Below are 26,272 nucleotides of genomic sequence, written 5' to 3'. Positions count from 1 at the left end.
ATGTTGAGAGCAGATCGGCGCTCCCTCTGTGATCGGCGCTGGAACAAGAGCCGCTCGCAGCACGGCCTCTCCGCTCGCGCTCCCAGGACAGAATTAGAGCCGCGCGTTCCGTCTGACGCACGTGACGGCAGGAGAGGGGGAGTTCAGAGGGTCAAGAAGCCGGAGGGTATCTGTGTCTGCATTCCTGCCGTGCCACGCATCAGTGGGGGGGAAGCAGCAGAGCACAGCCGCGTCTCCATTCTACCTGTTTTACGGTAAACAAATCCTGTCAGGATTTTGGGGGATTAGTGTCCACGTAATTCTCCGTCATCAAGCGCCCTCACTTAATCCGCTCAGTATTTGCATTCATTTAAAGCTTCTTCTTCTTCTTTTTTTTGCCAGTTTGGCACTTTGAATTGTCCCTTTAAATACCTTCAACTCCATGAGCGGCGGCTACAAAGGGATCGGCCATGCTCGAGGAGCGCCGCACTGAGCGGATGTGGCCGTGCGAGAGGAGAAGTGAGAGGCTGTTGTTTGACAGATACGAAAACCTTCCCTCAGTAAACCCAGGTGCTTATGGCTCAGGAAAGTTTCGAGCAGGGCGGGATGAAGGGAAAGCACATTTTCGAGGGCGAAATCGATTTTTGTTTTAAAGTCATCAGCTGCTGCTCGGGGGAGTGACGGCGAATAACAAAGAGGCCGGAGAGAGAGGAGAGATTCAGAACACTTTTCACTGTGACTTTTCTTGACAACCAGGAGCTTTCTCAACAACACAAACGGATCAGCCTCTTATTTCTCTGTCTCCAGTGAAATGTGAATCGTTCAAGCCTTTGCCAGAAATAAGCCACAGACTGGAACTTCATTCATGACATTTAGTCACACTAAACACATCAAGCAGCCAAAGACCTTCACTTATATGAACACAGTCTCTTTTTTTAGTGTGTCATGATTCTGATTCATTTGTTTTTTTTCTTGATTGATTCCTCGTCCCCCAAGATGAGCCACGGTACATAATGAAATGTCCATTAGATGGGTGCATATCTCTGTCTGTCCTCCTGATGCAGACGTCTATTTGATTCTCCATCAATACAATGAGAAAATTATCCGAATCGCTCGGTTAGTTGAAGGCTTCTTCCACATCAGCGTCCCTGGTGGGACTAATTCATCCGGTGGCTGTCTTTATCTCCCCGATCACCTTTCACGCACTCGGCCATGTTGGAGCGCCCGGTCTGCCGTTTTACATTATTAGTTCCCCGTCAGCGGCGCTCGCCTCCAACGCCGTGAAGCCGCGGCGAACGGAGGTGAGCGAGATGGGAAGCGACGGCTCCTGCCTGCTCGGTCGCCGGGGGCAGGAGGAGGGGGATGCAGCGTCGACGGCCTAATCTCTGCCTCTGATTATCTTCTCATTACAATCAGACAGGAGCCACCAGATGAAGAAGGGAATGTGTAATTACGCTGAAATCTCCCATGACTAAAACAAGGAATAATAAGCAGGATGTGCGCTGGCATCTAATCGTTCAGTTATTTAGTCATTGGCGCTGTCGGCCTGATTCACTTGAGATGCTCTGGTGGGAAAAGTTCAAGCTGCGAACATCTGATTTATTGTTACTTCACTTCTAAAATAACATAATATGATTGTAAAACAGAAAATACTTAATTCACAAAAACATCTATTTTCCCTCCTATATTTTCTTTTGTAGGTTCTGCTTATTTTTTAGTCTTTTAAAGCTGAACAAAACCACAAGTCGCTTGATTAAAGTGCACAGTATGTGAAGGACAAAAAGTAAAAGAAAATAAAGGAAGTCAAGCATGTGAAACTGTTGTGGTGCACTTTAAATGTCTCACAGTCATTTGGCTCAGATAGTTTCCTCAGTAACAAAATAACCCTGCAATGCTTTGAACTTATGAATAAAAAGTTTTAAACCACAAATCTGAATATATTCTTAAATTTCAGCTCAAGTGACGGTAAACAGAACCAGTTTCTCTGTCTGTATCCCAGTCTGTAGATTCAAGTCAACATGCTGTTTCTCAGTACGTTTTCTGTGGGTTTTGTCATTTTTGGCAAATTGAACAACAGATCGGTTATAAATTTAAAACCTTTGCCCTCCTAAATTCAGTACACAAACGTTGATTAATATTTCATCAGTATCAGTTGACCTCAGGGATGTTGTCATCAGTTTTAGTGTAGAAAAACGTCACTCAAAAAACCCAAAAGTTACTGAGATCACAACTCTCATGTTTCATTCTCAACTTTCTCAGCAACCCTTCCTAATAAGGTTCAATAAACCATCAGATCCACTAACACAGAAGGGTCAAACTCATTTTAGTTCAGAGGTCATCGATGGGTCAAGTCCATCTCACGTAGGCTGCACTGATAAAGTTAAAATTTATTGTTTTTTAATGTTTATCACGTCTCTATTATAAGTCTTTCGCTGTTGTGGTGCTGACTGTACATGATGAAAATATTTATATTTAAAAAAAAAAAAAAAAAATAACAGTTACAAATGAAAATGACTATTCTCAATACAGTAAGTTAATTTTCTTTGATTAAAAATACAGCAAAATATCCAAAACATTTTTTTGTAATTTGTCTTTTTTTGTTGACACATTCACCTTGACAACATTGTTTTCAGCAAAAAGGCAGCTATCATGGTACCATCATCATGATCTGAGATCAGGTCTCAGCTCTGTGTTGTATCCTCTACTCTTTAGAAATCTGAAATAATAGCGTTTTCTTTTAAATTTTTGCCATTTGTTTGGTGGTTTGGCGGGCCGGATTGGAGCCTCGTGGGCCAGTTTTGACCTGCAAGCCTTATGTTTGACACCCCTGTACTACAGTGAACGGTGTTTTGTGTGTGTGTGTGTGTGTGTGTGTGTGTGGGTGGGTGGGTGTGTGATACTCAGTAGAAAGATGTTCAGGAGTCAGAGAGGTCCTCGTCAGGTGGAGGCGCTCCTCAGTGTGAGACTCCTCCAGTTGGTTCCTCATTACCAGTTTAAGAAGCTCACAGCCCTCATTGAGACTCCTCATGCAGGTCAACTAGCTGCTCCTGCTACTTTCACTCCTCTTCTACCACCGGATTTCAAAATCAGCTCATTTTCTATCATCCTCCACGGGGTAATTTAACTCTGCAATCAGCTGCTAGAGTGTGATCACACTGACGGGCAGCCAGTGAGCAGCTTTTTGGCTTTCACACCAGGAGACTGATATTTAAGTTCACTCACAGAACTCAAAAACACATTTGTAAAATGATAAAGCTCCATAGAAATGTGGCGTCACAAAGGCTTAGTGCAGATTTCACATAAACCTACAATATAAATATCAATGAGGAATATAAATACTGAAAAATACAAACCCATCCCCCATTCGAAATGTGGTGAAGACAAAATAATTCAAGAAGAACCAAGTTTTCATCTGAGAGGTTGAAAACACATTTTCCAAAATGTCAGGGCAGCTGAAGCATGTAAATAATCACATTTCTATTGACATGTCGATTTGAATGGTTAATGGCTGACCTCCAATTTTTCCTGGAGATTTGCCGGGCAGGAAGAAATGGAGGGGAATAAAACACAAACCCAGTGGAGCAGAGGGAACAAGACTAACCAAGCATGTTAAATCCTCCTCACTTCTCTATCGTGCGACCATCGAACGACAAGAAACGAAAAAACAAACAGCCCCAGACACTAAAATCTCCTTCTTGCGTTTCTTCGCAGCTCGGAAGCAACAACCTGCCCGCCGCTCCCGCCTGACGAGAGCAAGGCGGCAGACGCCAGGGTGGAGGCGGCCGCCAGGAATGGCTGCATCAAAGGACGCAGACGCCACAGCCGCCGCCGGGCCCGGAGGTGAGCCGCTCTTCACGCTCCGAGGGGATTTCAGAGAGAGGTTCAGAAAGTCGAGAAAGTCGCCGCGATTTCAAGAGGCGACCCTGTTGATTAGACGAAAACATCTGTGGTGATGAATGGAAAGTTTCTTTTGTAGATCACAATGCTGATGATAAAGCCTTTTTAACGGCAAACCAAGCGGCGCCTGCAGGGGAAAGACTGAGCTAATCTCTGTATTCTGGTGCGGAGAGTGTAAACAGTCTTATCGGGTTCAGCCCCACGGAGAAACACAAAAGTACCTCATTCAGATCTTCACTTTCACCAGCACCTTCAACCAGGAGTCTCCTTCACAGGAATTTAGGCTTCTTATTCAGGAAGAATTCCCCCCCCCCCCCCCCCCCCCCCCCGCCCCCCCCCCCCCCCCTTCTTTTCTTTACTCCCAAGAAACCTCTTTATTAATCAGACATCTTCAAAGCTTCTGCTGTTTCACAGCAGCGATATGTAAAACAGCAGCGGAGCTGTATGAAGTGTAAGAGGATCACAAACACGAATCCCTTCTCTTTAGGTGAAGTCCACACCCAGCGGCTACTCCGCTTTGTCTCGGAACGCATGCAGGCTTCTGATAAGCCTTTTCCTGGTGTGTGAGCACAAGAAAACACATCTGAGTGAAGGCAAAACAAGTGAAAGGAGAGAAAGATTTGAGAGAAAGTGTTTGTTCCCCTTGTAAAGAAGCTGTTTCTGTGTCCGTGAACAATAGAACAGCTCTGAACAATGGCCGCTCGCACCAAATCAGTCGAGATCGAGAATCAGACAATTGTAGCTAACGCGACACTCCAAACACACACGAGCACACACACACACACACAAACAAACAAACAGCAAAGCCTGATAATATTTGATATTTTCGAGTATTTTTTGGATCTTCCTCTGGATCGACAGTTGGTCCATATTTTTTCAGAAAATAGTTATTTCATGTGAAGTTTGTTGTTTGCTGTTAGTTTGCTCTGTTCCACAAAGTTTATAACTTTTTGTGGGTTGCCGTTTGTTTTTTATGTGTGATGAAAATGATTGAAGGATGTAAAGGGGCAGAGCGAATAAGTTTATTCAACTTTCTACTACCTTTCATTCAGGCAGTTGAAAACATTTGTTCTCTGTTGTTTTGAACTGATCTGTTTTTCATTTTAATGATAAATGAAATAAACTAAGCTAAAAAATTAAACTAAAATTACCTTAAAAATAGTTTGGAGGGGCTCAGTTACAGACTTGAGCTTACACATAGCAGAACAGAATTTTTTTTTTTTTTATTTGTCTCTCAACTTGAGTCACAGTTGCCAGTTTTCACATAATGGAATAATTGTTGTTTTTCATGATTATGTGGAGCCACAATCCAACCAGGGAGTCAGGAAACCACACTGTCAACAGTGGCGTGATTCCCAGTCAGACCCTCCTGGGACACTGCTGACATGTAGCACCGTGTGAAGTGATCTTGAAAAGAAAACTGGATGGAGGTCCTCAAAGCCGTCCCAAAGTTATGCCTGAAATCCTGGCCTAATATCCCTGAAAGAGACGCAGGTCTTTTATTATTGCTGCTCCACTGCAGAGAAAACCATCTAAATTCTGAGATCCAAGACAGAGAGAGAGATGGAATTATTTCCATTTGTGAGTTGTAAATATTTATTTATTTATGGGATGACCTTACTTTTTCATTTCTTTCACGCCCACTTTTGTCGGCTGACATTCGGACTGTTTTTTCTTTCCAACTTTTGAGCTTTTTTCTTGTGGTCTCTCGGTGCTGTGCTGCTGCTAAAGGGATCACATAGTAGCATTGATCAATCGGTCTATGCATCTAATTGCTTCTGTTATTATTAAAAAGCAAAATAGAAGCTAAAATGACTTTGACCTAAAAAATGAGCTTTCCTGAGATAGATTTTGAACGAACACAATGTGAGAAATCAGACAGTAAATGGCACATTTCAACCGTCAATTGAAGATTAGAAAAATAATCAAATTAGCAAAATCCAATATATAGGAACTGTTGTTCTTTCAATGACGCCCACAGTAGATATATGGGAGATTTCAAAGTGTAACAAAACGTTTATCTGCTCATGCACTCATGAGTCAGAACTTAACGCTCTTGAAATATGTAAATATCGCTGGTGGCTGAAGATTCCATCGTTCCACTTTGCTCAAAAGTTCCTTCAAATAATTGCCTGTGGGTTTTGGGCGCAGGAGATTCGCAGCGCTTCCAGTTCATCTGTCAGCGCCGGATAGCGTCTTCATTTCATGCACGGCTTCTGCTTTGATACTCTGTGGGAAAATTTTGCTTTTACTCTGTGACTCTCTGTGATTTGGACTGATAAAGTAGACACATCTTCACAAACTCTTCAGGCAGCTTTCAGACAAAACGTAAACAGATGCTCTGAGCCACGGTGGTGAGTGGGAGTGCTGCTCTAAGTGCTGGTAGGACGATGAAAAGAAGTCCGGTTTGCGTAAACCGTCCATTTGAAGGGTTATCCGTGCCGTAACAAAGCGCTCCATCACATAACCCTCTGAGAGGGAACTTTACTGTGAAGTTTTCAGAGATCACAGAATAACTTTTGACTCATAGCCGGTCACAAAAGCTCTCTGCAGTTGGTAAAGTTGTCTTGTCTTTTCATTTGCTTCAAACATCCAGATCTGCACTGCAGTGAAAGCCTGCGTTTAGCTTCTATGCACAAGTGAAGAAACCTCCCACAAAACTCATGTCATGCGACTGTTGAGTTTTGACAATTTGGCCATAAAACAGGTGAACTCTCTTTTTCTAACCAGCATTTCCCTGATAGAACAACAGTCGACTCTACCTGGGACGTGTACTCTCCTCGGTGTGTGATTCCAGACGATGTCTCGCTGCATCGCTGCTTCATTTTGTGAACTCACTAATTCGGATGATTTTTTGCTCCATTTCCTGTTCCAATAGCTCTCATTTTCAGTTCAGTGTTATAAAAATCAATGAGGGAGAAAAGTTTTGGTATTGTTGTTTTTTTTTCATGTGAACAAAAAACCAAAATAACCAGGCGGCCATTCAGTTATTGTGTTCGGGAATTCACAAAATGTTGAAAGTAAACACATTTCACATCACACGTTTCAGGTTTGAATTAGATGTTTAGTGCAGTTTGCATGTTCACTAAGCTGTGCACAATCCATAGTTAATAATAAAAAAAAAAGTTTATAAAGGTCTTTTTCTCCAAAGTATATTGATATCTCTGCTGCTGATCCATCTTCTTTCAAACACTGTGATCTTATTTTGCAAACTCCCAATATCAGAATATCACAGGTAATTAGTCTGCCATGTAAGTTTCTGTTGCAACTTTTAAAGCTCAGTGAGTCTGGAAGAACTCTGAGATGTTTTCGTGAAGCAACATGGTGATAAATAAAGACTCAGGAACCAGAGCGCTGATTAGTCTAATGGGGCTGTGGAGAAGTGGAGAAGCCTCCTATTAAGGTTTCATAGTGTAAATATGCTTCTGGAAGAAGAATTACATTTTAAATATCCGTCTTTCAATGAAATAGGCTACTATTTCTGATTTAAATGAAATGCCATTGAGCTTTGAGAATGTTTTCATATCAAATTATCAAAAAAATATGTGATGACAAGAAACAAACTAGTGTGTTATTTATCCTTTGACCTTGTGGCCAGAGGATGTGTTCCAGACACATGCAGACACGTCGAAGAGCGCTGTGTTTGTGTTTATTCTCCGCTATTTACTTTTTTAAAAAGTCTCTAACGAGCTAGATGTGTTCCCAAACACTTTGTCTCACTTACAAAGCGCCGCCTGAGAAGAGCCTCCTCTGCTCGGAGAGACATTTGTTCTTTGGATTGTTATCTGGCTAATTGGCCGCCGGCAGCAGCACAAATCGTCCGGGAAAGCGAATGTTAATTATAACGTGGAACCACAAGACGCTCACACCAGAATCTTTCTGGAACCGCTGTGTTGGTTATAGAGAGAAAGTTTTGGAAAGTAGCTGGAAGAGGCGGACCAGAGCCTTCCATCTTAAATTAAGATCGAAGACAGAAATCTTGGGGACTCCTTTCTAGAAACAGATTGAGCAACCCTCATCAGATGTCTCCAAATCTCCTTTTCATTCACCATTTTTCCACAAAGTCACTGTTCTTTTTCGAGCCGGCGATTGACTGCTCTCTCATTCTCCCCTCCTCATCAAAAGGAACCGTTTCTGCTGGCAGGAAGAAATGCTAATGCTCGCCTTGTGCTGCGTTTCCACGAGGCCAGGATGGCGGCGGTGTTAATGAGTGACAAAGCGTTCTCATTACCAGGAGAGGGTACTTGGGCTTGGGCCGCCTAATCAGCCCTAATGCATTTCAGCTACTAATGCTCCCAAACTGCCGACTGCGCCGAGCAGGGCCATTTATTATCGCAGGACACTCCCCCGCATCCAGTGAAACAGGCAGAGTCTCCTGAGCTCTCAGGTCGCATATATCAAGCAGGGGAGCAGTTTGTCACTGTCGGGGTCAGTCCTGATCACGCTCGCCACGTCCATGACCTTTTGCTGCCTCGCCATGGAGGTACATTTCTCTGAATTCGATATATAAATCCAGTAAGTCAGAAGGTTGGTCACAATTTAGCAGTGGTCCCAGCATGTGGGCACATTTTTCAGACTGAAGGGATCAAACGTGCCAAAAACGGTCTGGGACACAGACTGCACATGGGGTATATTTCATTTTTGTTTGTTGTTTTATAGAGTTATGAGCATTTAAAGGTGATTTGTTCAGCAATATATCTGCAATTTAAAAAAAAAACAAAAAAAAACTGCATTTTGAGTGAATCCAAGCACCAGTGTTGTGCAAATTAACATCTAAAACCCAGCACAAGTTTCAATTTTCACATGAAAACCTTGTGCAAACTGGACCTTGGTTAGGTTCATTTGCAGTGAAATATTGAGTAACTGGTAAGTGGAAAAGATGTGAAAAGCAGAGTCGGTTATGAACTCGCATTAATGAAACTCAGACCTTTCCTCCCTGAGCTCACTGTTTAAACACGTGAAACAAGTGAACCTTCCTCTCATCACTCGCTTTCAATGACTTGCAGAACGAACTGAACTCAGCAAACACACTTTGAAGTTCCCGTCCTTCGTTGAGTGTAGCTGAAGAAGGTGTGTGTTTTGTTCCAGTTCTGCAGCGCGTCAGTTCATTTGCATAAACCTCCACCTTGTTCCAAGTCTTTAAGTCACAGTTTGTGGTTGCCACATGTTTTTTTCAAGATTTAGTCTCAAGTATTGCCGTCTTCTCATATCGCTGGCATTTGAACTCAGGTTGGAATAATGCATTAAACCCCTTCTATTTTGAAGAATTGTGTGGATTCAAAAATCAAGGGTTTTGATTAATTTTTCCCTGCAGCTTCAATGCTGAGTATCTGCTGACTGGAGCAGACGCAGACAGGCGAGTGTGGAACGGAACAATTCAATAAACAGGAAATCCCCCCCAAAAAATCATCGTGCAGTCAAAGTAAAGTTGCATTTTTCACTGTAAAAATAAAACACAGCCTCTACAGTGGCAAAAACTATATAGAGTGTGAATTAATATAATTTGTTCTGTGTGACATTTTGCAACATCATTCAACTCAAAGTATCAAATTGGAAAATAGTCCATTGTGATGTCTTCATCCTCTTGACTCTGTTCCACCTCTCCTGCCTTTACTTCTTATGAATTTCAGTCACTCCTGGAAAAAAAAAAAAAGAAAAGAAAATCCATAGAGTGGGCCTGCGGTGCTTCAGAGACCTTGGGCTCCTTCTCCAGATCAGTCATTTTGGGAGCTTTAAATGAAGTGGACCTCTGGACAGCGATCAAGCTGGTACGCAGATGGAATCTGACAGTTTTCTCTTCTCAGAAAAGGAAAGAAGAGAAAGGATGGGTAGCATGAAAACAGCAAGCCGAAATGACAGCGGGCATCCATGCACATTAAAAGACTTGTTCGGGCATCTTGTCTGTGAAATACAGACGGATACCGACGTGTTGTATATCCCTGAGGCTACTGGTGGCACCAACAGGGGAGCAGGAGTCCATGTGTCAGTCAGATGGAAACGTTCCCGTCTCTTTTCAGGCTACCAAAGGTCACCGATGATGTCTGGCTAAGATGTAAAGCACTTAAAGCAATACTTCAACATTTTGGCAAATTGGCCCATTTAGCGCAATTCATTAGTCATTTCGAACAGTATACTTACTTTTTTTGTGAGGGCGAGCTGTTGTTTATTCAGAGGTGAGTCGGGGAAGGTTTTCGGGACGGACACAATGGAAGTGGACGGTCTTTTGGTTCCCCCTCGTCAAACTCATCAAATACACAATCCAACAACCCCAAAACACTTTGGTGGGCAAATTATAATCCGCACATTCACTACGCTGTGAAACACCAACAAATAATATTGTAGCGTTACGACACTAGAGCAAATACTGGGAACTACTTTTTCTTTTGAAATCACTACGCCCAGACAAGTAGTTCCGTCTTAGAAATCTTCGCATAAACAACTCAATCTGGTAATTTTGCATTAATATTTCACAGCGTAGTGAATGTGCGGATTATAATTTGCCCACCAAAGTGTTTTGGGGTTGTTGGATTGTGTATTTGATGAGTTTGACGAGGGGGAACCAAAATACCGTCCACTTCCATTGTGTCCGTCCCGAAAACCTTCCCCGACTCACCTCTGAATAAACAACAGCTCGCCCTCACAAAAAAAGAAAGTATAGTGTTCGAAATGACTAATGAATTGCGCTAAATGGGCCAATTTGCCAAAATGTTGAAGTATCGCTTTAAATTTACAGCAAAGAGCATAAAGTAATATATTACACCTTAATGAAGCACATGGCAAAAGGATAAAGTTCCTTTTGTGAGGTGTAAAATCTCCTTCTCTCTCTCTCTCTGAGCATGTTCTCTTCACCATGAAGCTCACTGCCGTGCTGTTTTGTACTTCCTACCAGCCCGGGTAGGATTTGATCATCCTGTTGTGATGGGATCATCTCGTATGGGACATTTGGCTCACGGATAATCTTGCTTATGATTGTTGTGAGAGGATATCAGAATGCATTTCTGTGCAGCTATGCGGCTCCAGCAATGAGTCGTGAGGATTATTTTACCCCCCGTCCGTTCTGTTCCCCGTGCTTGTCTGCTTATATATCAGGGGAATGAAAAACATTACAGAAGGCTCCTAAAGATGATGCGTTTTGGGGAAGATGAACTTAAAGGATGGTTTGTATCCATTAAAAAAAAAAAAAAAGTTGTAGACTGGATTAATATGAATCCAAAGAGGTGAAGACGTTAGTTCTGTACAGTTTCTCACACATTAAAGTAATGAATCAAAACAGCTTTTAAACCAATCTTCTTTTCTGTTTTCTCTTACCCGATGTGATCCTAATCAACATTTGACATGTGCATCTGAAAGAATATTAACATATTTTCGGTAAATAACAGGAAAAATGTGCAAATGGCCTTGAATATGTTTAAAAGTTTCTTTATACTTCTGAAAACTGAAGCGAGAAGCAGGATATAGAAACTATCCTATATTCAACACCGTGTAAAATTCTGAGTAAATAAATACACAATTTTGAAGTTATAATGAAAAAACTAAGCTAGCTTTGACGTTTGAAGATCAGAGGTATTTTTGAGTGTATTCATGTGTATTTTTCCTGATTTTAATGTAGTGAATACAGTGCTTGGTTCAAAGGCTTGATGCCAAAGTTTTTAATTATCTCAAAGACTTAAGACTTAGTATGCATTGAAATTTGACGTGATTCTGCTGAATTTGTGCAATTTCAATGTTAAAATTAAGATGGACTCGCTGTTTTCTCACATCATGTAATATGGAGAGAAAAACTCAGCGTGTCACATCTATGTTGTCGTCTGAGCCACGAAGTTGCAGAAAACGAAGGAGACAGATGTGATCGTGCTCAAGACTCGGAACAGCGGCCGTGTTACAAATAAACTGTGACTCCTGACATCTCGCCTGTCTGAAATGGGGAAAAGTACACTGCAGTGTCCCAAACTCTGACCCAACTTGTCCTGCTGTCAGGACCGTCTGGAGATAAATAACGGCGTTACTGATACCTCCGGGGCCGCTTCACTCTGTACATGAAGACCTGCTCGGCTGCAGGTTTTCACTCAGCTCGGAGGGAAGAGTTCTACAAACAGCTGGAAGCAACGACGACCGCTTCAAACCCTCACAGCGTATGGGCAGTGTGATACACTCGGGTTTGAAGAACAGCGGTCTTCATCTTTAAAATACAGAGAAACAGTGCAGCAGAGAGTGGAAACCTGGTTTCAAGAACTCATTTATTCTGCACCATCAGTGCTCTTCACCAAGACGTCAAATCGCGATTGGGCAAGAATTCCTTAACAGTGGACACTGACTGGTATAAATCAAGCTGTTTCACTTCGTGTTACATGATTTTCTCACTACATTTCTTTGGGGTTTGTAGGTTTAAAATGTTTTTAAAATGTTATGTTTTTCCATTTTAATTTCTCCTTGTTAAAGTTATTTTCCTGACTGAATTTGAGATATATTTTGTCATTTGGATAAATTAGTTCTTCAAGCCTTCAGTACTTGGTGTGAAAATTAATAACACAGATTCACTCTTTTTTTTTTTTCCTTAATGCAAATGATTTGAGTGTTCTAGTGGAGTACCATAGAATCTGCACCCGTTTGATTATCTAATGTTAATGTATATAAGCTTACAAGTCCCAATGTCACAGTATAAAGTGGACAGTCTGAAGTCTTGTGTATTGTAGAATTGCTGAATTCCATTTTTTAAATCATTTTAAGATCTTGTTGTGTTCAAATTGTGTGCCATGCATGTAGGACACAAGAAGGAATAAATATTTCTTTTGATTCACCTCTGATGGCCTTTGGATTAACATCAAATAAGCCAGTCACATTTCCATCTATCCTTCCCTCTAAACACTGTGATGAAATTATTAAGGCAGATTTGCTGCAAAAGAAAAGTCATGGTGACAGCTGGAGCTTAAGAGCAAGGACAGACGCTGTGCACACGCTCCAAAATACACAGACACACAACACAAATAAAAAATTCAACAGTATTATTTACAGTCAGATTCTGTTTTAATGTTGATGATGAGTAAATAATTTATTTCGTGCTGCTACATTTGTAACTACAAACTTTCTCATGATTCCTGTAGCCTATGTATTTCATGAAATCAGACTAAATGTTATGACAAAAAAAAAGCTTAATCTTCACACTGACATTTTCAAAAAGCTTTGAATGCAATAAACAGGGTTTCTGCAGGATATTGCGGCAAAAACAGACTTAAAATCAGGTTTTGGTTGGTCAGTGACTAATTTAAGCTACCAATGTGCTAATTCCATTACCGGCAGGGGATGGGTGAACATTTTATTGAAATGCTGGGCAATGATTGGACCAATCTAAAAAGAAGAGTTCACTTTTCTTCAGAACATTTTTCAACACAGGCAGAAGGAAAGAACTCTGTCTGTACACATAGCAGGTGTGGAAAACTTTCCCAAAGGCCTGGAGCTCAGTGCATGGTGACTGAATTCATACACATGAAATAGGAGGAGTATGATGCCATAGGTGGAAATCACAGGGGGAACACGGTGGATTGAACCCTTCTTCCTTGGAAAAATGGATCATTGCATCGTCAGTACTTTGAGGAAGCTATATGAACTTTCCAACAATATGAACATGAACTGAAAATACTTCTAAAAAATACTCAAAATATATTCATTTTGGAGCGAGGATGTTCAGTTTTCCAATCAACATTTAAGCAACGTGTGGCTTTTGCTTTTCGTTTAACTGGTGAATTGGAGAGTCAATATATGATAAAACAATGCACTTGATATATTTCAGTCTCGTTGCAGTTCAGAGATTTTAAAGTAGACTTCATAACACAGCTGAAGGTAAAGCTACTATACTGTATAAACAACTTCAAATATTATTAAAATTTAAATGAAAATGATAAATCATCTAAAGCAGAGAAACAGAAGTGAAACAAATCCAAGCTGAATATCGCAGTAACTGGTGATGAGGCGAAGCAATGAGAGGATTGAGAATGCAGGCTGACGCTGTTCAGAATGCTTAGTTTTTGTTCCAGGCGTTTCATTTTTCATCTTCTACAACTTTAACTATTGTGATTATAACTCGGTGGTTTCTTCTTCTCTTTCTTTGCTTGCAGCCCCTCCTTTGATGAGGACCCCACCCCTCGGCCGAAGGGGAAGAAGAAGAAGAGGAAGTCTGAGAGGAAGAGGAAAAGGAAAAGGTGGGTTCCCAGAATAAGATAGCTCACTCTGTTGGACATCTTTACTGTTTGTTTGTTTTTTTTTGTTTGTTTTTTTTTTGTTTTTTGTTTTTTTTTTTGTTTGTTTTTTTCCCTGTAACAAATAAATTCCAAAACTTCAGAGTGGGAAACTTGGAGTTCATGCTGTTTTTCTTTTATTAATCTGCTTCAGGTCTCCTTCACACAGCCTGTCGCCACTAAGGAAGAAGAAAAAGAAGAAGAAGAAGAGCTCTAAGAAAAGCAAGAGGCATAGGTAATTCATGTTTTTTACAGCAATGCTTGAAAACAAGCATGACTTTTGTTTTCAGATGAGCTAAATCAATGTGTTCCCTCATTTCAGGTACACCTCCAAGAAGTCCAAGCACAGGTATGTCTGCCATTATTTTCTGCATAATTTCAGCATGAGTCAAGTTTGCAATATGCCTCACTATCAAAGGCGTTAGGCAGGCGTTTCTCACCTGGATAAGTTTCCACCTTGAATACGATGTAAGAGTCGGAGTCTGCTCTCGGCGAGATTGCCAAATTCTCTTTATGTATCGGTGAGGAGGCAGGCGCTCGGCGCAGGCCTTGTCAGTATTAATGCCTCTCGCTCATGACTCTATTCTCTTTCATCCCACCAGCTCTTCCAGTTTAAAACACAAGAGGAAGGATGAGCGCAAGCACAAGAAAAGGTCAGTCTGTAACTGTTGCATCAGAATCGTGTACTCTCCAAATGGAGCGCAGCCTTTCTTTCCTCTCTCTGCGCCCCCCGACAAGACCCCCCCTCCCCCCCCTCCTCCCCCCACTTCCATAGTAAGCCCATCCATCCTTTTCAGAACACCCACCACTCAGGAGGATCTAGAGAGGAAACGTCGGGGGAATACAGAAACGTGTCGCTCTTTTTCTTGAATTTATCTTATTGTGAAGAGCGTGGCAAACCCAGTTACAAAGATGAAAACTGATCAAACTCTCGAGCCACAAAGAGAAGGGGGGGGGGGGGGGGGGGGGGGGGGTGAAAAATGGGAAGAGAAACCAATTTCATGCTGTGATCTCACAACATTTTCAAATTCGACTTTGGATGAGCAAGTTGTTGTTTGTAAGCTCAGAGCTGGGTTCAGTGGCTGCTCACTCTGATAGAAAGCTCTACTTTCTGGCTCACTGTGTATAAATACAGTAACATCCAAGAACTGCTGGATATATGAAGTTATAAAAGAAAGTTGAAATTGTCTTTAATGAGAGAGAGAGAGAGAGAGAGAGAGAGAGAGAGAGAGAGAGAGAGAGAGGGAGAGAGAGACAAGATCTTAATAATCTAAAAGCCTAAAATACAAAAAAAAGAAAGAAAAATAAACAGGTGGTCTGAAATAAGTTGCTGACTTGATGACTTCTTTAGAGACATGAGTTCATGGTTAAGTTTTTTTGTGTGTGTGTGTGTGTGTGTGTGTGTGGTCTTGTGATTGAAATCTTGTGGTAATCTGTTTTCATGGGAGAAGCCAGAGAAAAGCCAAGTTGCTGCAGAAGACGTTGTTTCCATCAACTGGTGACAGAGAACCAGCAGCCCTGTCTTTCTGCCACGCTGGGTGTTTTTATGCTTCCAAAGTGCAGACTTCTTCCCCTGTGTCTGCTTCTCTTTCATCTTTGTCTTGATGTTTTTGGCCTTCATCTCATTCTTCTTCTCCTCCTTTGCTCTCTCCTTTCTCTCTTTATTTCCTTTTTTTGACAGCTGCTCTTCTCCATCCAGTGCAGAACCACCTCTGGAAGGTTGAACCCTTCTTCATTTTCTGCAGACTCAGCTTCTGCACCTCCAAACTCTCCTCCACCTCCGTCAGGATTCTACTTCTGCTTCTTGTTTTCGCACAGCTGGGCATTCCATTTCTTAGATGTAGTCTTTTATTGCCCAGCAGTCTACAGAACTCCTGCCAGTCTTCCTGGTCTTTCTGTTGCTTGCAGAGATGCAGTGCTTGTCTCTCTGGAGTTGGACATCGATGCAATTCTTGCCTTTTTGCTCTCAATGAAGGCGTCTCTCCTCTGGCTGCATGTCAGTCATGTCTTGTGTGTTTTGAACATGGTTGCTTTGGACAGTCTCCTGGTCATGAGACTTTGTCCTCCTGGTCAGCTTGCTCCCTGTTAAATGGAGACCATTGGTTATCAAGCTCTCTCTCCCGGATCTCTGGCCGATGGTGATTAGCGGAAAGGCTTTTAAACAGGCCGACAAAATTATTTCTGCCCTCTGATGCTGCCTATAAGCCATTGCAAATCTCAAATCTCAGGCCTCGCAATCATCATTTCACAATGCATTATGGGCCGCAGTCACCCGTTGTTTACGTTGCATATTTGTACACACCGTACTACAATAGACACTCAAAGGAAATGGAAAAATGGACCGTGCAAAAGACTAAAAAAATCAGTGGACCGTACCGAGGCAAGCAGGGCCCTGTTCTGAAGGCTCAATACCAGGAAAAAATCTGAGAGTTGATCTATATAGCCACGTTCATTTTTTGAACGTGGATTTTGCTGATCTCCCTGAAAAACACACGCCCCCATTATTACTTGTAAAATGAGGTCACTTATAACAAAATGTAACAGCTGATCTGTTGTACCTTTGCTTGCTGCCTTCAGCTATAACCTGGCTAACAAAATGCTATGTGTTGGGTGTGAAAATGCTTAACACAAAGTGTAATTCATATTTGGATTAAAAACCGTGAAAATACAAACGTATGTGGAGTGATGGCGTTGAAGGTGATGTCTGACTGCTGCTTTCGAGGATATTCAGTGTGCTTTTGTTAGTTCAGACACCTGAGGTCCTTGGCTTTGCTTCCGTGCTGGAAATGACAGATATCACAGGCCTGCTTGTTTTTTTTTCTTTTCCCAAAGTGGTCTCATGAACAACTTTTCTTTTAATAACAGCATGTTTGCAGCATGTTTTTAACTTGTTTAGGTTCTAGAGAGGAGTGTCATGTGGAGAAACGTGCGCCTCCTTTTCTGGAATTTATCTTATTGTGAGAGGCATGTCAAACCCAGTTGCAAAAAGGAAAACCGATCGAATTCTTGAGTCACATAGAAAAGGGGGGAAAAAAAGGGGTGAAGAACTGGAAGAGAAACCAATTTCATGCTGTGATCTCACAACATTTTCAAATTCGACTTTGGATGAGCAAGTTGTTGTTTGTAAGCACCGAGCTGAGTTCAGTGTTCAGTGGCTGCTCACTCTGACAGAAAGCTCTACTTCCAGGCTCACTACAGCTCTTCTTTCTTCTTGCCTTTTATTCCAGTCATCATTGTTTCATGCTGTGTCATCCTCCTGTTCTTCCTGTTTCAACACAGTAGGGCCTACACTTGGGTTCTAGTAGAGAAAAAAAGATGTAAATATATACTTTCTACATTCTTTATTATGCAGATGATAATATCTCAAAGTGTACACGTATTGCACCATCATCTGTGTCACACCTGAAGACACGTTTTTCTTTTCTGACAAACAGCCGATCCTGAGGAACAAAACGAAGAAGAAAGACAGTTTAAAGGAGCTTCAGTGTTTACAGCATTTTGTTCTCTGTGTGCATTCCTGTGTGTTTTTATTACATAAACACAGCATCCTCTGTGTCTCACGTGAAAACTGGATCATTTGAAGAGTTCTGTTTCCGTGTGTATGGAGAATGTTGTCAAAATGTTGCTACAAAATTAAAATGCAAAAATTATGTATTTACATTCATTGTGTCAAAAAATACCACAATCAAATGTTATATAATAACATGATAAAAGATGTTAGTGGTTAAATTAAGTTCATTATTTTACCGTATATGAGCTTGTTCCTAAGTGTTTTGCTTTTCCTCTTTTCGGGCAGGTCGGTTTATACAACATACCTTTCACATGCTTAGACGGTGTTTTATTCAGAAGATAAATTGTAGAAACCTTCCTGCCTGAACAGAAGGAAAATACTTGATGTCGGTGGTCTGACTGTTTATTTTGCAAACTGGTCCAGAAACGGAGAAAAATCCCCAGCAAATCCTCCCACAGCAGAGGTGGAAACCTGTGCTTGTTAAATGGCTCGAAACCAGGAATAAAACTTTTCAAAGTTGTTGCCGAGGACTTTCTTTCAGTCCATCAATCACAGCAGCTCCTTATCAATTTGTCTGCTCTGCTGTGCTCTCCTGCAGTTCGCGGACTCGCTCGCGTCGGAGACGGCGCTACCGGAGGTCAGAGTCGGACACATCTTTCTGCCAATCCTCCTCAGAGGACAGGTAGGGGGCTCTCTCCAATCGCCCGGCCCCCCACCCCCACCGCTCTCTCACTGCTCCCCTGCTTTATCTTATCAGCCCGAGGTGTCTGGCGAGCTCTTGGTCACACCAGAGCGATGACTGATAAGGCGGGGGTGACTTCCTCATCTCAGACTCAGTCAGACTCTTATCACAGCCTCACAGGAAATGGCCCCCAAATTCAGTTCACAGATCAATGCACTCAATTAGAATGGCATAAAGCAAAATACCGGCTGCGTGATGATATGAAAGGTGCTGGTTTTTTTTGACAGCATTTATAGATTATATTGATTTGAAGGCAAAACGGATGGCTAATAACTGGTTGTATAACTGGGTTTTGGTTATGATTAATACAGAAATCATTCAGTTTAGTTCATTATGTATTCAGTTTGTATTTTCTCTTCTCTTCAGACAAATAGGCTTTTGCAACATGTTCTTTGACACGTTTCAACCAGATCCCCCCTTCTTCATCAGAAATGTCACAGGGTGGAGGTGAATTTAACAGAACACCAGCTGAAAAAAGACACGTCATCCACCTCATGTGATGTAATCTGAGCTTCTCCGATGTGCTGCAGAAAAAACGTAGCCTTCTGTCTTTTTTCCACAGATACCATCTACAGAAGTCTGAAGTGCATCAGACACTGGGACATCTGTCCACGGCTGCAGAGGAAACCCACCCGGTCATCAAGTGGAGACCTACAACCAAATCAGTGTGTAAAACGGCTCCAAAATATCGCTCCATCCTCTCAGCTGGCACCGTAAGTACTCTTGACGGCCTCTCCTGATGCTGCCCACAGGTTCAGTCTCACTTCTCAGATACGGCCGCTGCCTGTCGTCGATCACCGTCAAAATTCCTGCAGTGAGGCCTTTTTGCGAGTTATTCTGAATCACGTTGGTCCCAGTTTAGACATAGCGGGAGTTTTTATTGAGAGATTTGCAGTTAATTTTCAATTAATTACAAAATATATCAGTAAAGTCTGAGCCTTGTTGAGGCATGAATATAAACAAAATACTGCACATTTGCTTTGAGCTCAAGTCTTTTATTGTTGCATATTTTTATGATTATTATGCAAGGTTTCTAAACCATTAAAAATCTCACAAATTTATAATGTCTGTTTAGAGCTTAGATTTTTTTTCTTTTCACCATTTACCCTGCAGATCAGAAATTAGTCTTCAATCAAATAAATATATCTGAAAACATCTTCCCTATATGAGTACGCTCCATAGACACATAACAGCTCCTTAGCTTTGTCTAGTTTTTTTCTTTTTTTTTTCTTTTTTTTTAATAAAACAACAAAAATGACCCGGCCACTCTTCATTTAATATTGCATGTTTCGTTAAAACAAGGAGAAGCCTGTCAGACAGAGCCCTCTAGTGGCCATGTAACATATGACAAGCACCATGAGGCACTTTAGAAATAAGAATTTCAGACTTAATCGCTCCATTGGGGAGTCATGCTCTTCATAAGTTTCAATAAGATTAAATTCCTTTTTTTTTTTTTTTTTTAACAGGGTGGTAATTATAATACCAGAAACTTAACAACATGTTTCCTGTTTTTTCAGCACACAAAAAGAGTGAAAGAAAAATTCACATTAAAGAGTTGCATGGTTTTCAGAAACATGTTTTGTTAAGATTTGGCTCAAATTATGTTTTCTTTTGTTTAGTTTTCAATAAATATAAACCTATAATGTCACTGCTGCCATGATGCACCACAGACTGCCAGCAGCTCGTGTACGTTCAGAGGATAATGTCTTCAAAAAGTGATGGGACTGTAGTTTCTTTGTGAGTTTGGAGTTTTAGAAAGGCTGTACTTATCACAGCATCTAAAAACATCGAGGCACACAAAGAAATGGGTTGAACCACGAGATAACACTAAAAAGCAATTCTAAGGTGATCAATAGTATATAACCTTTGCATTTTGGGATAAATAAAAGTAGAACATGGTGTTAAGAGCCTTTAAATCTCCTTGGTTCTTTTTCACTTTGACCTGATAAAACCTCGTGTTTTTATGTCATGACCTCTTGGTGCCTGTGCTTTGAAAACCTATATGGAGTTTGGACTGACTCAAAGCAGCCAAAATAATAGAGTATATGCAGTCTTTTCACTTTAGCCGCCTCCGGCCATCTGCACTGTTATACGTCCAACAGCAGCTTTCAGCTGTTCCTATGGCAAACCTTACATCAAACTAAACTGTGACTGCAAATGCAGATTTAGAATTGTAAAATTGCCGTTGCGTTTGCTTGTTTTGTTTTCTTTCTTCTTTCTATTTTTTAGGTTTTTCTTTTATTTTCGTTTTCCACAACCTCATGAAAGCGGCTTTGTCCTTAAAGTCATTGTCTCTTGCTTATTGGAGCATAAAATATATTTAATTTCTCTCCAGCAATCATTAAATTATGCTAATAACACAGACGGATGTTTTTAATTATACACCACAGGGTTTTAATTGAAATTCAATAAATTAATCCATATATCGAATCACGCGTGGCTTTCAGTTTCTCAGTCTTTCAGGAGGAATTCACAGCTGGTTTACTGATGGGCAGCCTCACTGCCGCACAAATACTCATGTTTGCCTTTGTTTAAGAGGTTTGATTGAGCGAATGATCCGCAAAAATGATTTAGGCTCAGTATTGCTCACCATAAAAAGCTATCTGTAAAGAGGAACGGTAGGTATGAGGACAAAAAGATCCATAAGAAGCATGTCCAGTCATACACAAAAGTACAACCACACAAAATCAGGGTTTGGTTTGGTTTTTAGAGCTTTCATCAAACATTTGAGGCCTACATACTTACATATGTACATACAGACATCTAAAAACTGCATTATATAAAATTAACAGAAAAAAAAGATGTCATAAAATATATCTAGTCTTCTAGTCATTGCACCTGTGCTCATTCATCAGTCTTTTCTTTATAAGTGTTTTAGAGTAGAAATGCATCCCGAAGATATCTCCTCAAACACATTATTAAAAAAATGCTAATCAATATAATAATTTTGCTTGTTTCATCAATGTTAAAAGCTTTACATGTACACTCCAGGAGACAGGATTTTGTCATGTAAAGGGGATCTGAACGCCACTATCGTCACAAGAAAAAACAACTAATTGTTCTCAAGTTAATCTCATCCATAAAATGGCTCTAAATATTTTTTTATTGCTTATTTTCTATTTGTATGACTTCTTTTCATTTTCACAATGAGTTATTGGGGGGGGGGAAATTAATTAAATATGGATTTTCATCAAAGACATTTATCTTTAATAAGCATCTTGTTTGCCCTGGTTCGTAATTGTTAAAAAAAAACTACCAACATTTCATGGTGTGTACTTATTTTTTTTTTTATATGATTGTGAACATGGCTTGTAACAAACTCAGCCGTTGACTTTTTTCTCCTGGAGGATGAATGTTAGTGGGAAAGAAAAGCACTGAAGAGCCAGGTGCTAAGCTAGCATGTGAGAGAGTGTAAAAAAAAGTTAGCCTTGGCCAAATGTCTGGAGGTCCCACTGAAGAATGTCTCTGTTTAACAATGTCTGTCGGTGAAATCCTTTACTCTTGAGCGCTCACAGATTTTGAATAAATGTTTCTGCCAGGATTCACCGTAGAGGTTCAAATTTCCCCCGGGGTCAGTTTGTCGCGTTGACCGATCGCATGAGATCATGAGAAACTACAGGGGAGGACAGGCTTCTGGACCCTTTTACAAGTGTTTCATGTGTCTTGTTTTTCCCATCTGTGGACATTTTACTGTGAAAACTCAGCCGAAGACCCCTCTGCTCCCCCGGAAAAGGAAAATGCCACAATAACTCTGACTGGCTCTGGGTTTGAAGAGAGGGTTAATGTCTTTTTCTTGCAATTTACGACTCTAATGATGCACTTATGTTGCCCGCTCTTCCCTTTTTTTTTTTTTACACCTTACCTACTTAAGGAGGAAATCTTGATTGGTAAGTCGATGCTATCCGCAGATTTAGGGATTTACATGTAGGTCGGTGCAGGCTAATTATTGACCTCTTACAGGAGAAAGAGCACAGTCATCTGTCCTATTCTGAGGGCTTTCCTAGTTTAGACTGATGGGATCTCTCTTTGTCTGCAATCCTTTTTCATTTCTACATAATACCCATTTTTGTGATGTTTGTTCAGTGTTCTTTAAATGAGGGTTTTTCAATGGGGGCTATTGTTTACTCTTGTTCTCTTCACTCCAGTTAGAGCCGGTAGATCGTTTCTACGCCTAGTTTTCCTTTCTTCTCTTCTCTTCTGTTGTTCTTTTCATATAATTGTTTAGTTTAGACTTTCCTTAAAAGATGTTTTCTTCTTGTTTTCTTTCACTTTAGTTGAGTTCAGATTTTTCTTTTGAGGTTAATCGCATGCTTCAAAATTTGCATGATGTCTTTATCTTTCGAAGCTTTCTGTCCCGATAAAAGGAAAGAAATCTCTTCACTTGTGTTTTCAAGGGAATATGTGCCTTCATGCTAGAGTATTCACAGTGCATCACAGTAGGCTGCAGATTTGAGTCGCCGGTCGATTTTAAGCCGCGGCCTCTTTTGTCTGTTTGCAGATTTTGTCGTCCAAACCTGGGAGCGAGCCCTCGCACGACGGCGGGTCCCAGCACCTGTCCGGCCAGGTCGAGGGTCCGCACGATTACGATTCAGGGAATGACACGTCCTCGCCGCCGTCCAGCAAAACCGGCGTGTCCCGGGCGAGCGTCGCTGACAGCAAGAGGAACCACTGTCAGCGTCTGACCTCGCCGGACAAGCTGAAGTTCACCGACAGAGACAATGCCTCCGATTCAGGGAACTCCGTGACCAGCTACGCCTCCTTGTGCAAACCGTACGGGGAGGACGGCTTGTCTGCGACCCTTTTCAGCACAAATGGCAAGAGGTAAATGTTTTGTTCATCACAAGCAATCCAGCTGAATGAACGCTTCCCAGGGAAATGGCAGGATTCTTTATCTTTCACTGCCATGCTCTGTTTCCTCTTTTGAAATATTCATATTATGAGTGGAGGATAAAAAGGAGCATTTTTTGGAGAGGGTAAAAAAAAAAAAAAAAAAAAAAACACGCTTTGGCGTTATCATTGAAAGCAGGGAAACATCTGAATGTGTTTTCTTCGCAGGGAGCAGATAACCTTGGGGTGTCGGGTGGAGGTTGTGAGATCCCCAAAGACATCCAGCTGTTCGCAGAGGAGGAGCGAGTCTCCCCGGAGGCGGCTGAAAGGCCGCTTCTCCAGCAGCAGGAGCAGGAGCAGATCCTCAGGGACTTCCAGATACTCGGGACGCTACTCTCGCAGCCCCTCGCCGTCATCCTGCAGGTACGTCACTGTGCCACGCTCACAAATCCTGCTGGTTCAGTTTGCTTAATGCCGTGAATGTTTTTCATTGTGATTGCAGCACATACTCGCGCTCTCCCAGTAACTCGGCCGATCTGAGGCGAAGAGGCAGCCTGAGCTCCAGAGGAAGCTACTGCAGATACAGCCATGACAGGTGAACTTTACAACTGCTAATAATCCTCCACCAGAGGTGTAACGCCGCATAGTAGCACTGATATTAAAAAAAAAAGGCTATAAAATGATTTGAAAGCAAAACAACATTAAATCTACAAACTTTTTTATAGCCGTCGTCAGTTCTGGGGAAAAGAAATGTGGCTGGTGCAGTTTGCATGAAAGTTTCCAAGAGAGGTTCCCTCAGAGTGAATACTTTATGGTTGTAGCTAAACTAAAGATTGAAACCAAGTTAGTATCCATCACTAGGAATGACACACGGGAGGTAAACAATATTTTTGGATTGGTGAAAACATGCTGGACAGACGTGTGTGTGAAGATCAAGTCATGCCTGTTATTACCGGTTCCCTTCAGAGCCAGAGAAAGAGCACTGCTGTTTTACAGAATAGCACAATTGCATTAGCAGCATCTCCTTCATTTGTTTGTATTATCACAGATCATGTCGTTATCACCATGCTTGACATGTCCTCCTGATGCGGTGCAGCTCTTCTTCTGCTATAATGTGATTCTGACACGTCCCGTCAGTCTACAGCACACATTGTTAGGCTGTAGAAAGGATTCCGGGTCTTTTCCTCATTACCGTTTACCTGTGAGTCACCTGGATCACGGCACACATGATGAAGCCCAGAAGGGTTAAATGCAGTTCCACTAGTTTCTTGCAATCAGCTGGACGCTGTATAAATCAATAATATTGATTATTCCATTCACAATATAAAATACATTTTTAAAAAATCATTCCACTTATCTATTTTTTGCTATGAATATTGGTAAATGTAGTAAAGGTCATTGTGGTCATAAACACACTGCTGGGTGTCATTGATTCATCAGCCTGAGTTCAGCAGGTCCAACAAACTAGCTATAAATGGACAGTACATGTCGACGTTGTCTGTTTCTCAGGCTACGAGACCGGAAGAGAGCAGGTAGCTCCAGAAAGAGCGGCCTGAAACACACACACAAGGTCAGCGGGAAGAGACGAAGACGCAAATCCTACTCGCCTATGAGGAAGAGGAGGAGAGACTCGCCAAGCCATCTGGAAGCGCGCCGAATCACAAGGTACCGCTCTCCCAGCTCGGGTATTTATAGCCACTGTGTACATTTTTATGCCTAAAGGCACCAAAAAAAAAAAAAAAAAGAACACTGTGCTGCTGGTCCCCCCCCCCCCCCCCCTCCACCCCCTCAGTTGGACACGTCCCCAGCCTCAAATCTTTCACTCGTGCTGATGAGCTGTGTACCTTGAAACAGCGTTTAGCCCGAGGAGGAGATAACTGTCAGCTCTGAAGCCACAGAACCACAGGGGCTGAAGAAACAGATGGTGAACACAGGCAATCTGAAATGGTAAAGGGAAAAACACCCTGATACCATCTTTTTGAATGAAGAAGAAGCAGGCTTGGCACAGTTACCATGGTGTTTCTTTCATTTCACACTACATCCTGATAACCACAGAGGAAACACACTCAGGTAAACACAGAGACCACTTAACGGATATAAACTTCCACACTGCATTGAGTTATTGCACCTCTTATCTGTATTGTTTCATTATTCAACGTCACGACGAATGAAAGCATATTTTATTTGCAATGCTAATTCTCTTTGATATTGAAATATTGTTCAACAAAAACAGTTACTCTGTGCTCACCGCAAGTTTGAAAATACCAAAAACATACAGTGTAAGGAAACTCTCTCCCAGCTTCATACTGCGCAAATGTTAAAATGAAATGCAATAATGTGTAAATTCTTATTATCCCCGCATGAATATTATGCCTGTTTTAATCTGATGCCAGCAACACACATCTATGAAGGCTCCACTACTTTATGTAACATTTATGGGATTTTGAGGAACACATGCTGCAACCGAGCCGATGTATTTCAACAGCATGGTGCTGAAAGAAAACATTGTTGCGCCTGTTGGATGGCGAAATGGGGGAGTCAATCATTTTTGGATTCTTAAATGGTCTCCAGTGGTTTGTTCTGTTTGAGGTGAAAACACTGACTTCCACCTGAACAGCCGAGCGGAGGAGAGATATTTAGCTATTGGGCCAGTTGTACTGTGCTTCTCTTTGGTAGATCAGCTTTCACAGTCTGCTAATTGTTGATTTGCTGCAACATGTGAACTCTCTCAGGCTGCACGTATGAAGCCGCCGTTTCAGTAAAAGAATATTGGTTTGCTCCATCTTACATCTGTTTGATTTTACACCAGCCGACTGTTTTGACTCTCCGCAGTGCCAGGAAGCGGCCCATCCCTTACTTCCGCCCCAGCCCGTCGTCCAGCAGCCGCGCCACCAGCGCGTCGTCCTGGAGCAGCCTGTTCAGCCACCGCGGCCGCAGCAGGAGCCGCGGCCACAGCTCCTCCTCCTCCTACCGGAGCTACAGCCGCAGCTCGTCGTGGAACTCCATCTTTGGGACGCGCAGCCGCAGCCGGAGCCGCGGCTCATTGCACAGACGCCACAAAGCAAGGCATTAAGGCCGCTCAGA

General features: G+C 41.8%; 1 protein-coding gene across 1 annotated transcript; it reads left to right on the top strand.

The window, feature by feature from the left end:
- Window positions 1-26,272, top strand: srrm4 (serine/arginine repetitive matrix 4). The gene is made up of 13 exons (XM_030104257.1): window positions 1-254; window positions 3,691-3,819; window positions 13,989-14,045; window positions 14,263-14,343; window positions 14,431-14,457; window positions 14,711-14,761; window positions 18,218-18,301; window positions 18,924-19,074; window positions 22,860-23,182; window positions 23,417-23,611; window positions 23,691-23,783; window positions 24,698-24,853; window positions 26,021-26,272. The coding sequence occupies exons 1-13, from the start codon at window positions 1-3 to the stop codon at window positions 26,259-26,261; spliced, it is 1,842 nt and encodes a 613-aa protein (XP_029960117.1). The 3' UTR covers window positions 26,262-26,272.

Source organism: Salarias fasciatus, chromosome 12 (genome assembly GCF_902148845.1).
Source record: "Salarias fasciatus chromosome 12, fSalaFa1.1, whole genome shotgun sequence".
NCBI classification, from domain to species: domain Eukaryota; kingdom Metazoa; phylum Chordata; class Actinopteri; order Blenniiformes; family Blenniidae; genus Salarias; species Salarias fasciatus.
This window is presented reverse-complemented; position numbering and strand designations above follow the sequence as displayed.

What these genes read in the sequence shown, in the direction of transcription:
- srrm4 (XM_030104257.1), top strand. Translation starts at nt 1, where the DNA reads ATGTTGAGAGCAGATCGGCGCTCCCTCTGTGATCGGCGCTGGAACAAG. An exon ending in TCCATTCTACCTGTTTTACG is followed by an intron (nt 255 to 3,690) that starts GTAAACAAATCC and finishes GTTTCTTCGCAG; the next exon opens with CTCGGAAGCAACAACCTGCC. An exon ending in CCATCCTCTCAGCTGGCACC is followed by an intron (nt 19,075 to 22,859) that starts GTAAGTACTCTT and finishes GTCTGTTTGCAG; the next exon opens with ATTTTGTCGTCCAAACCTGG.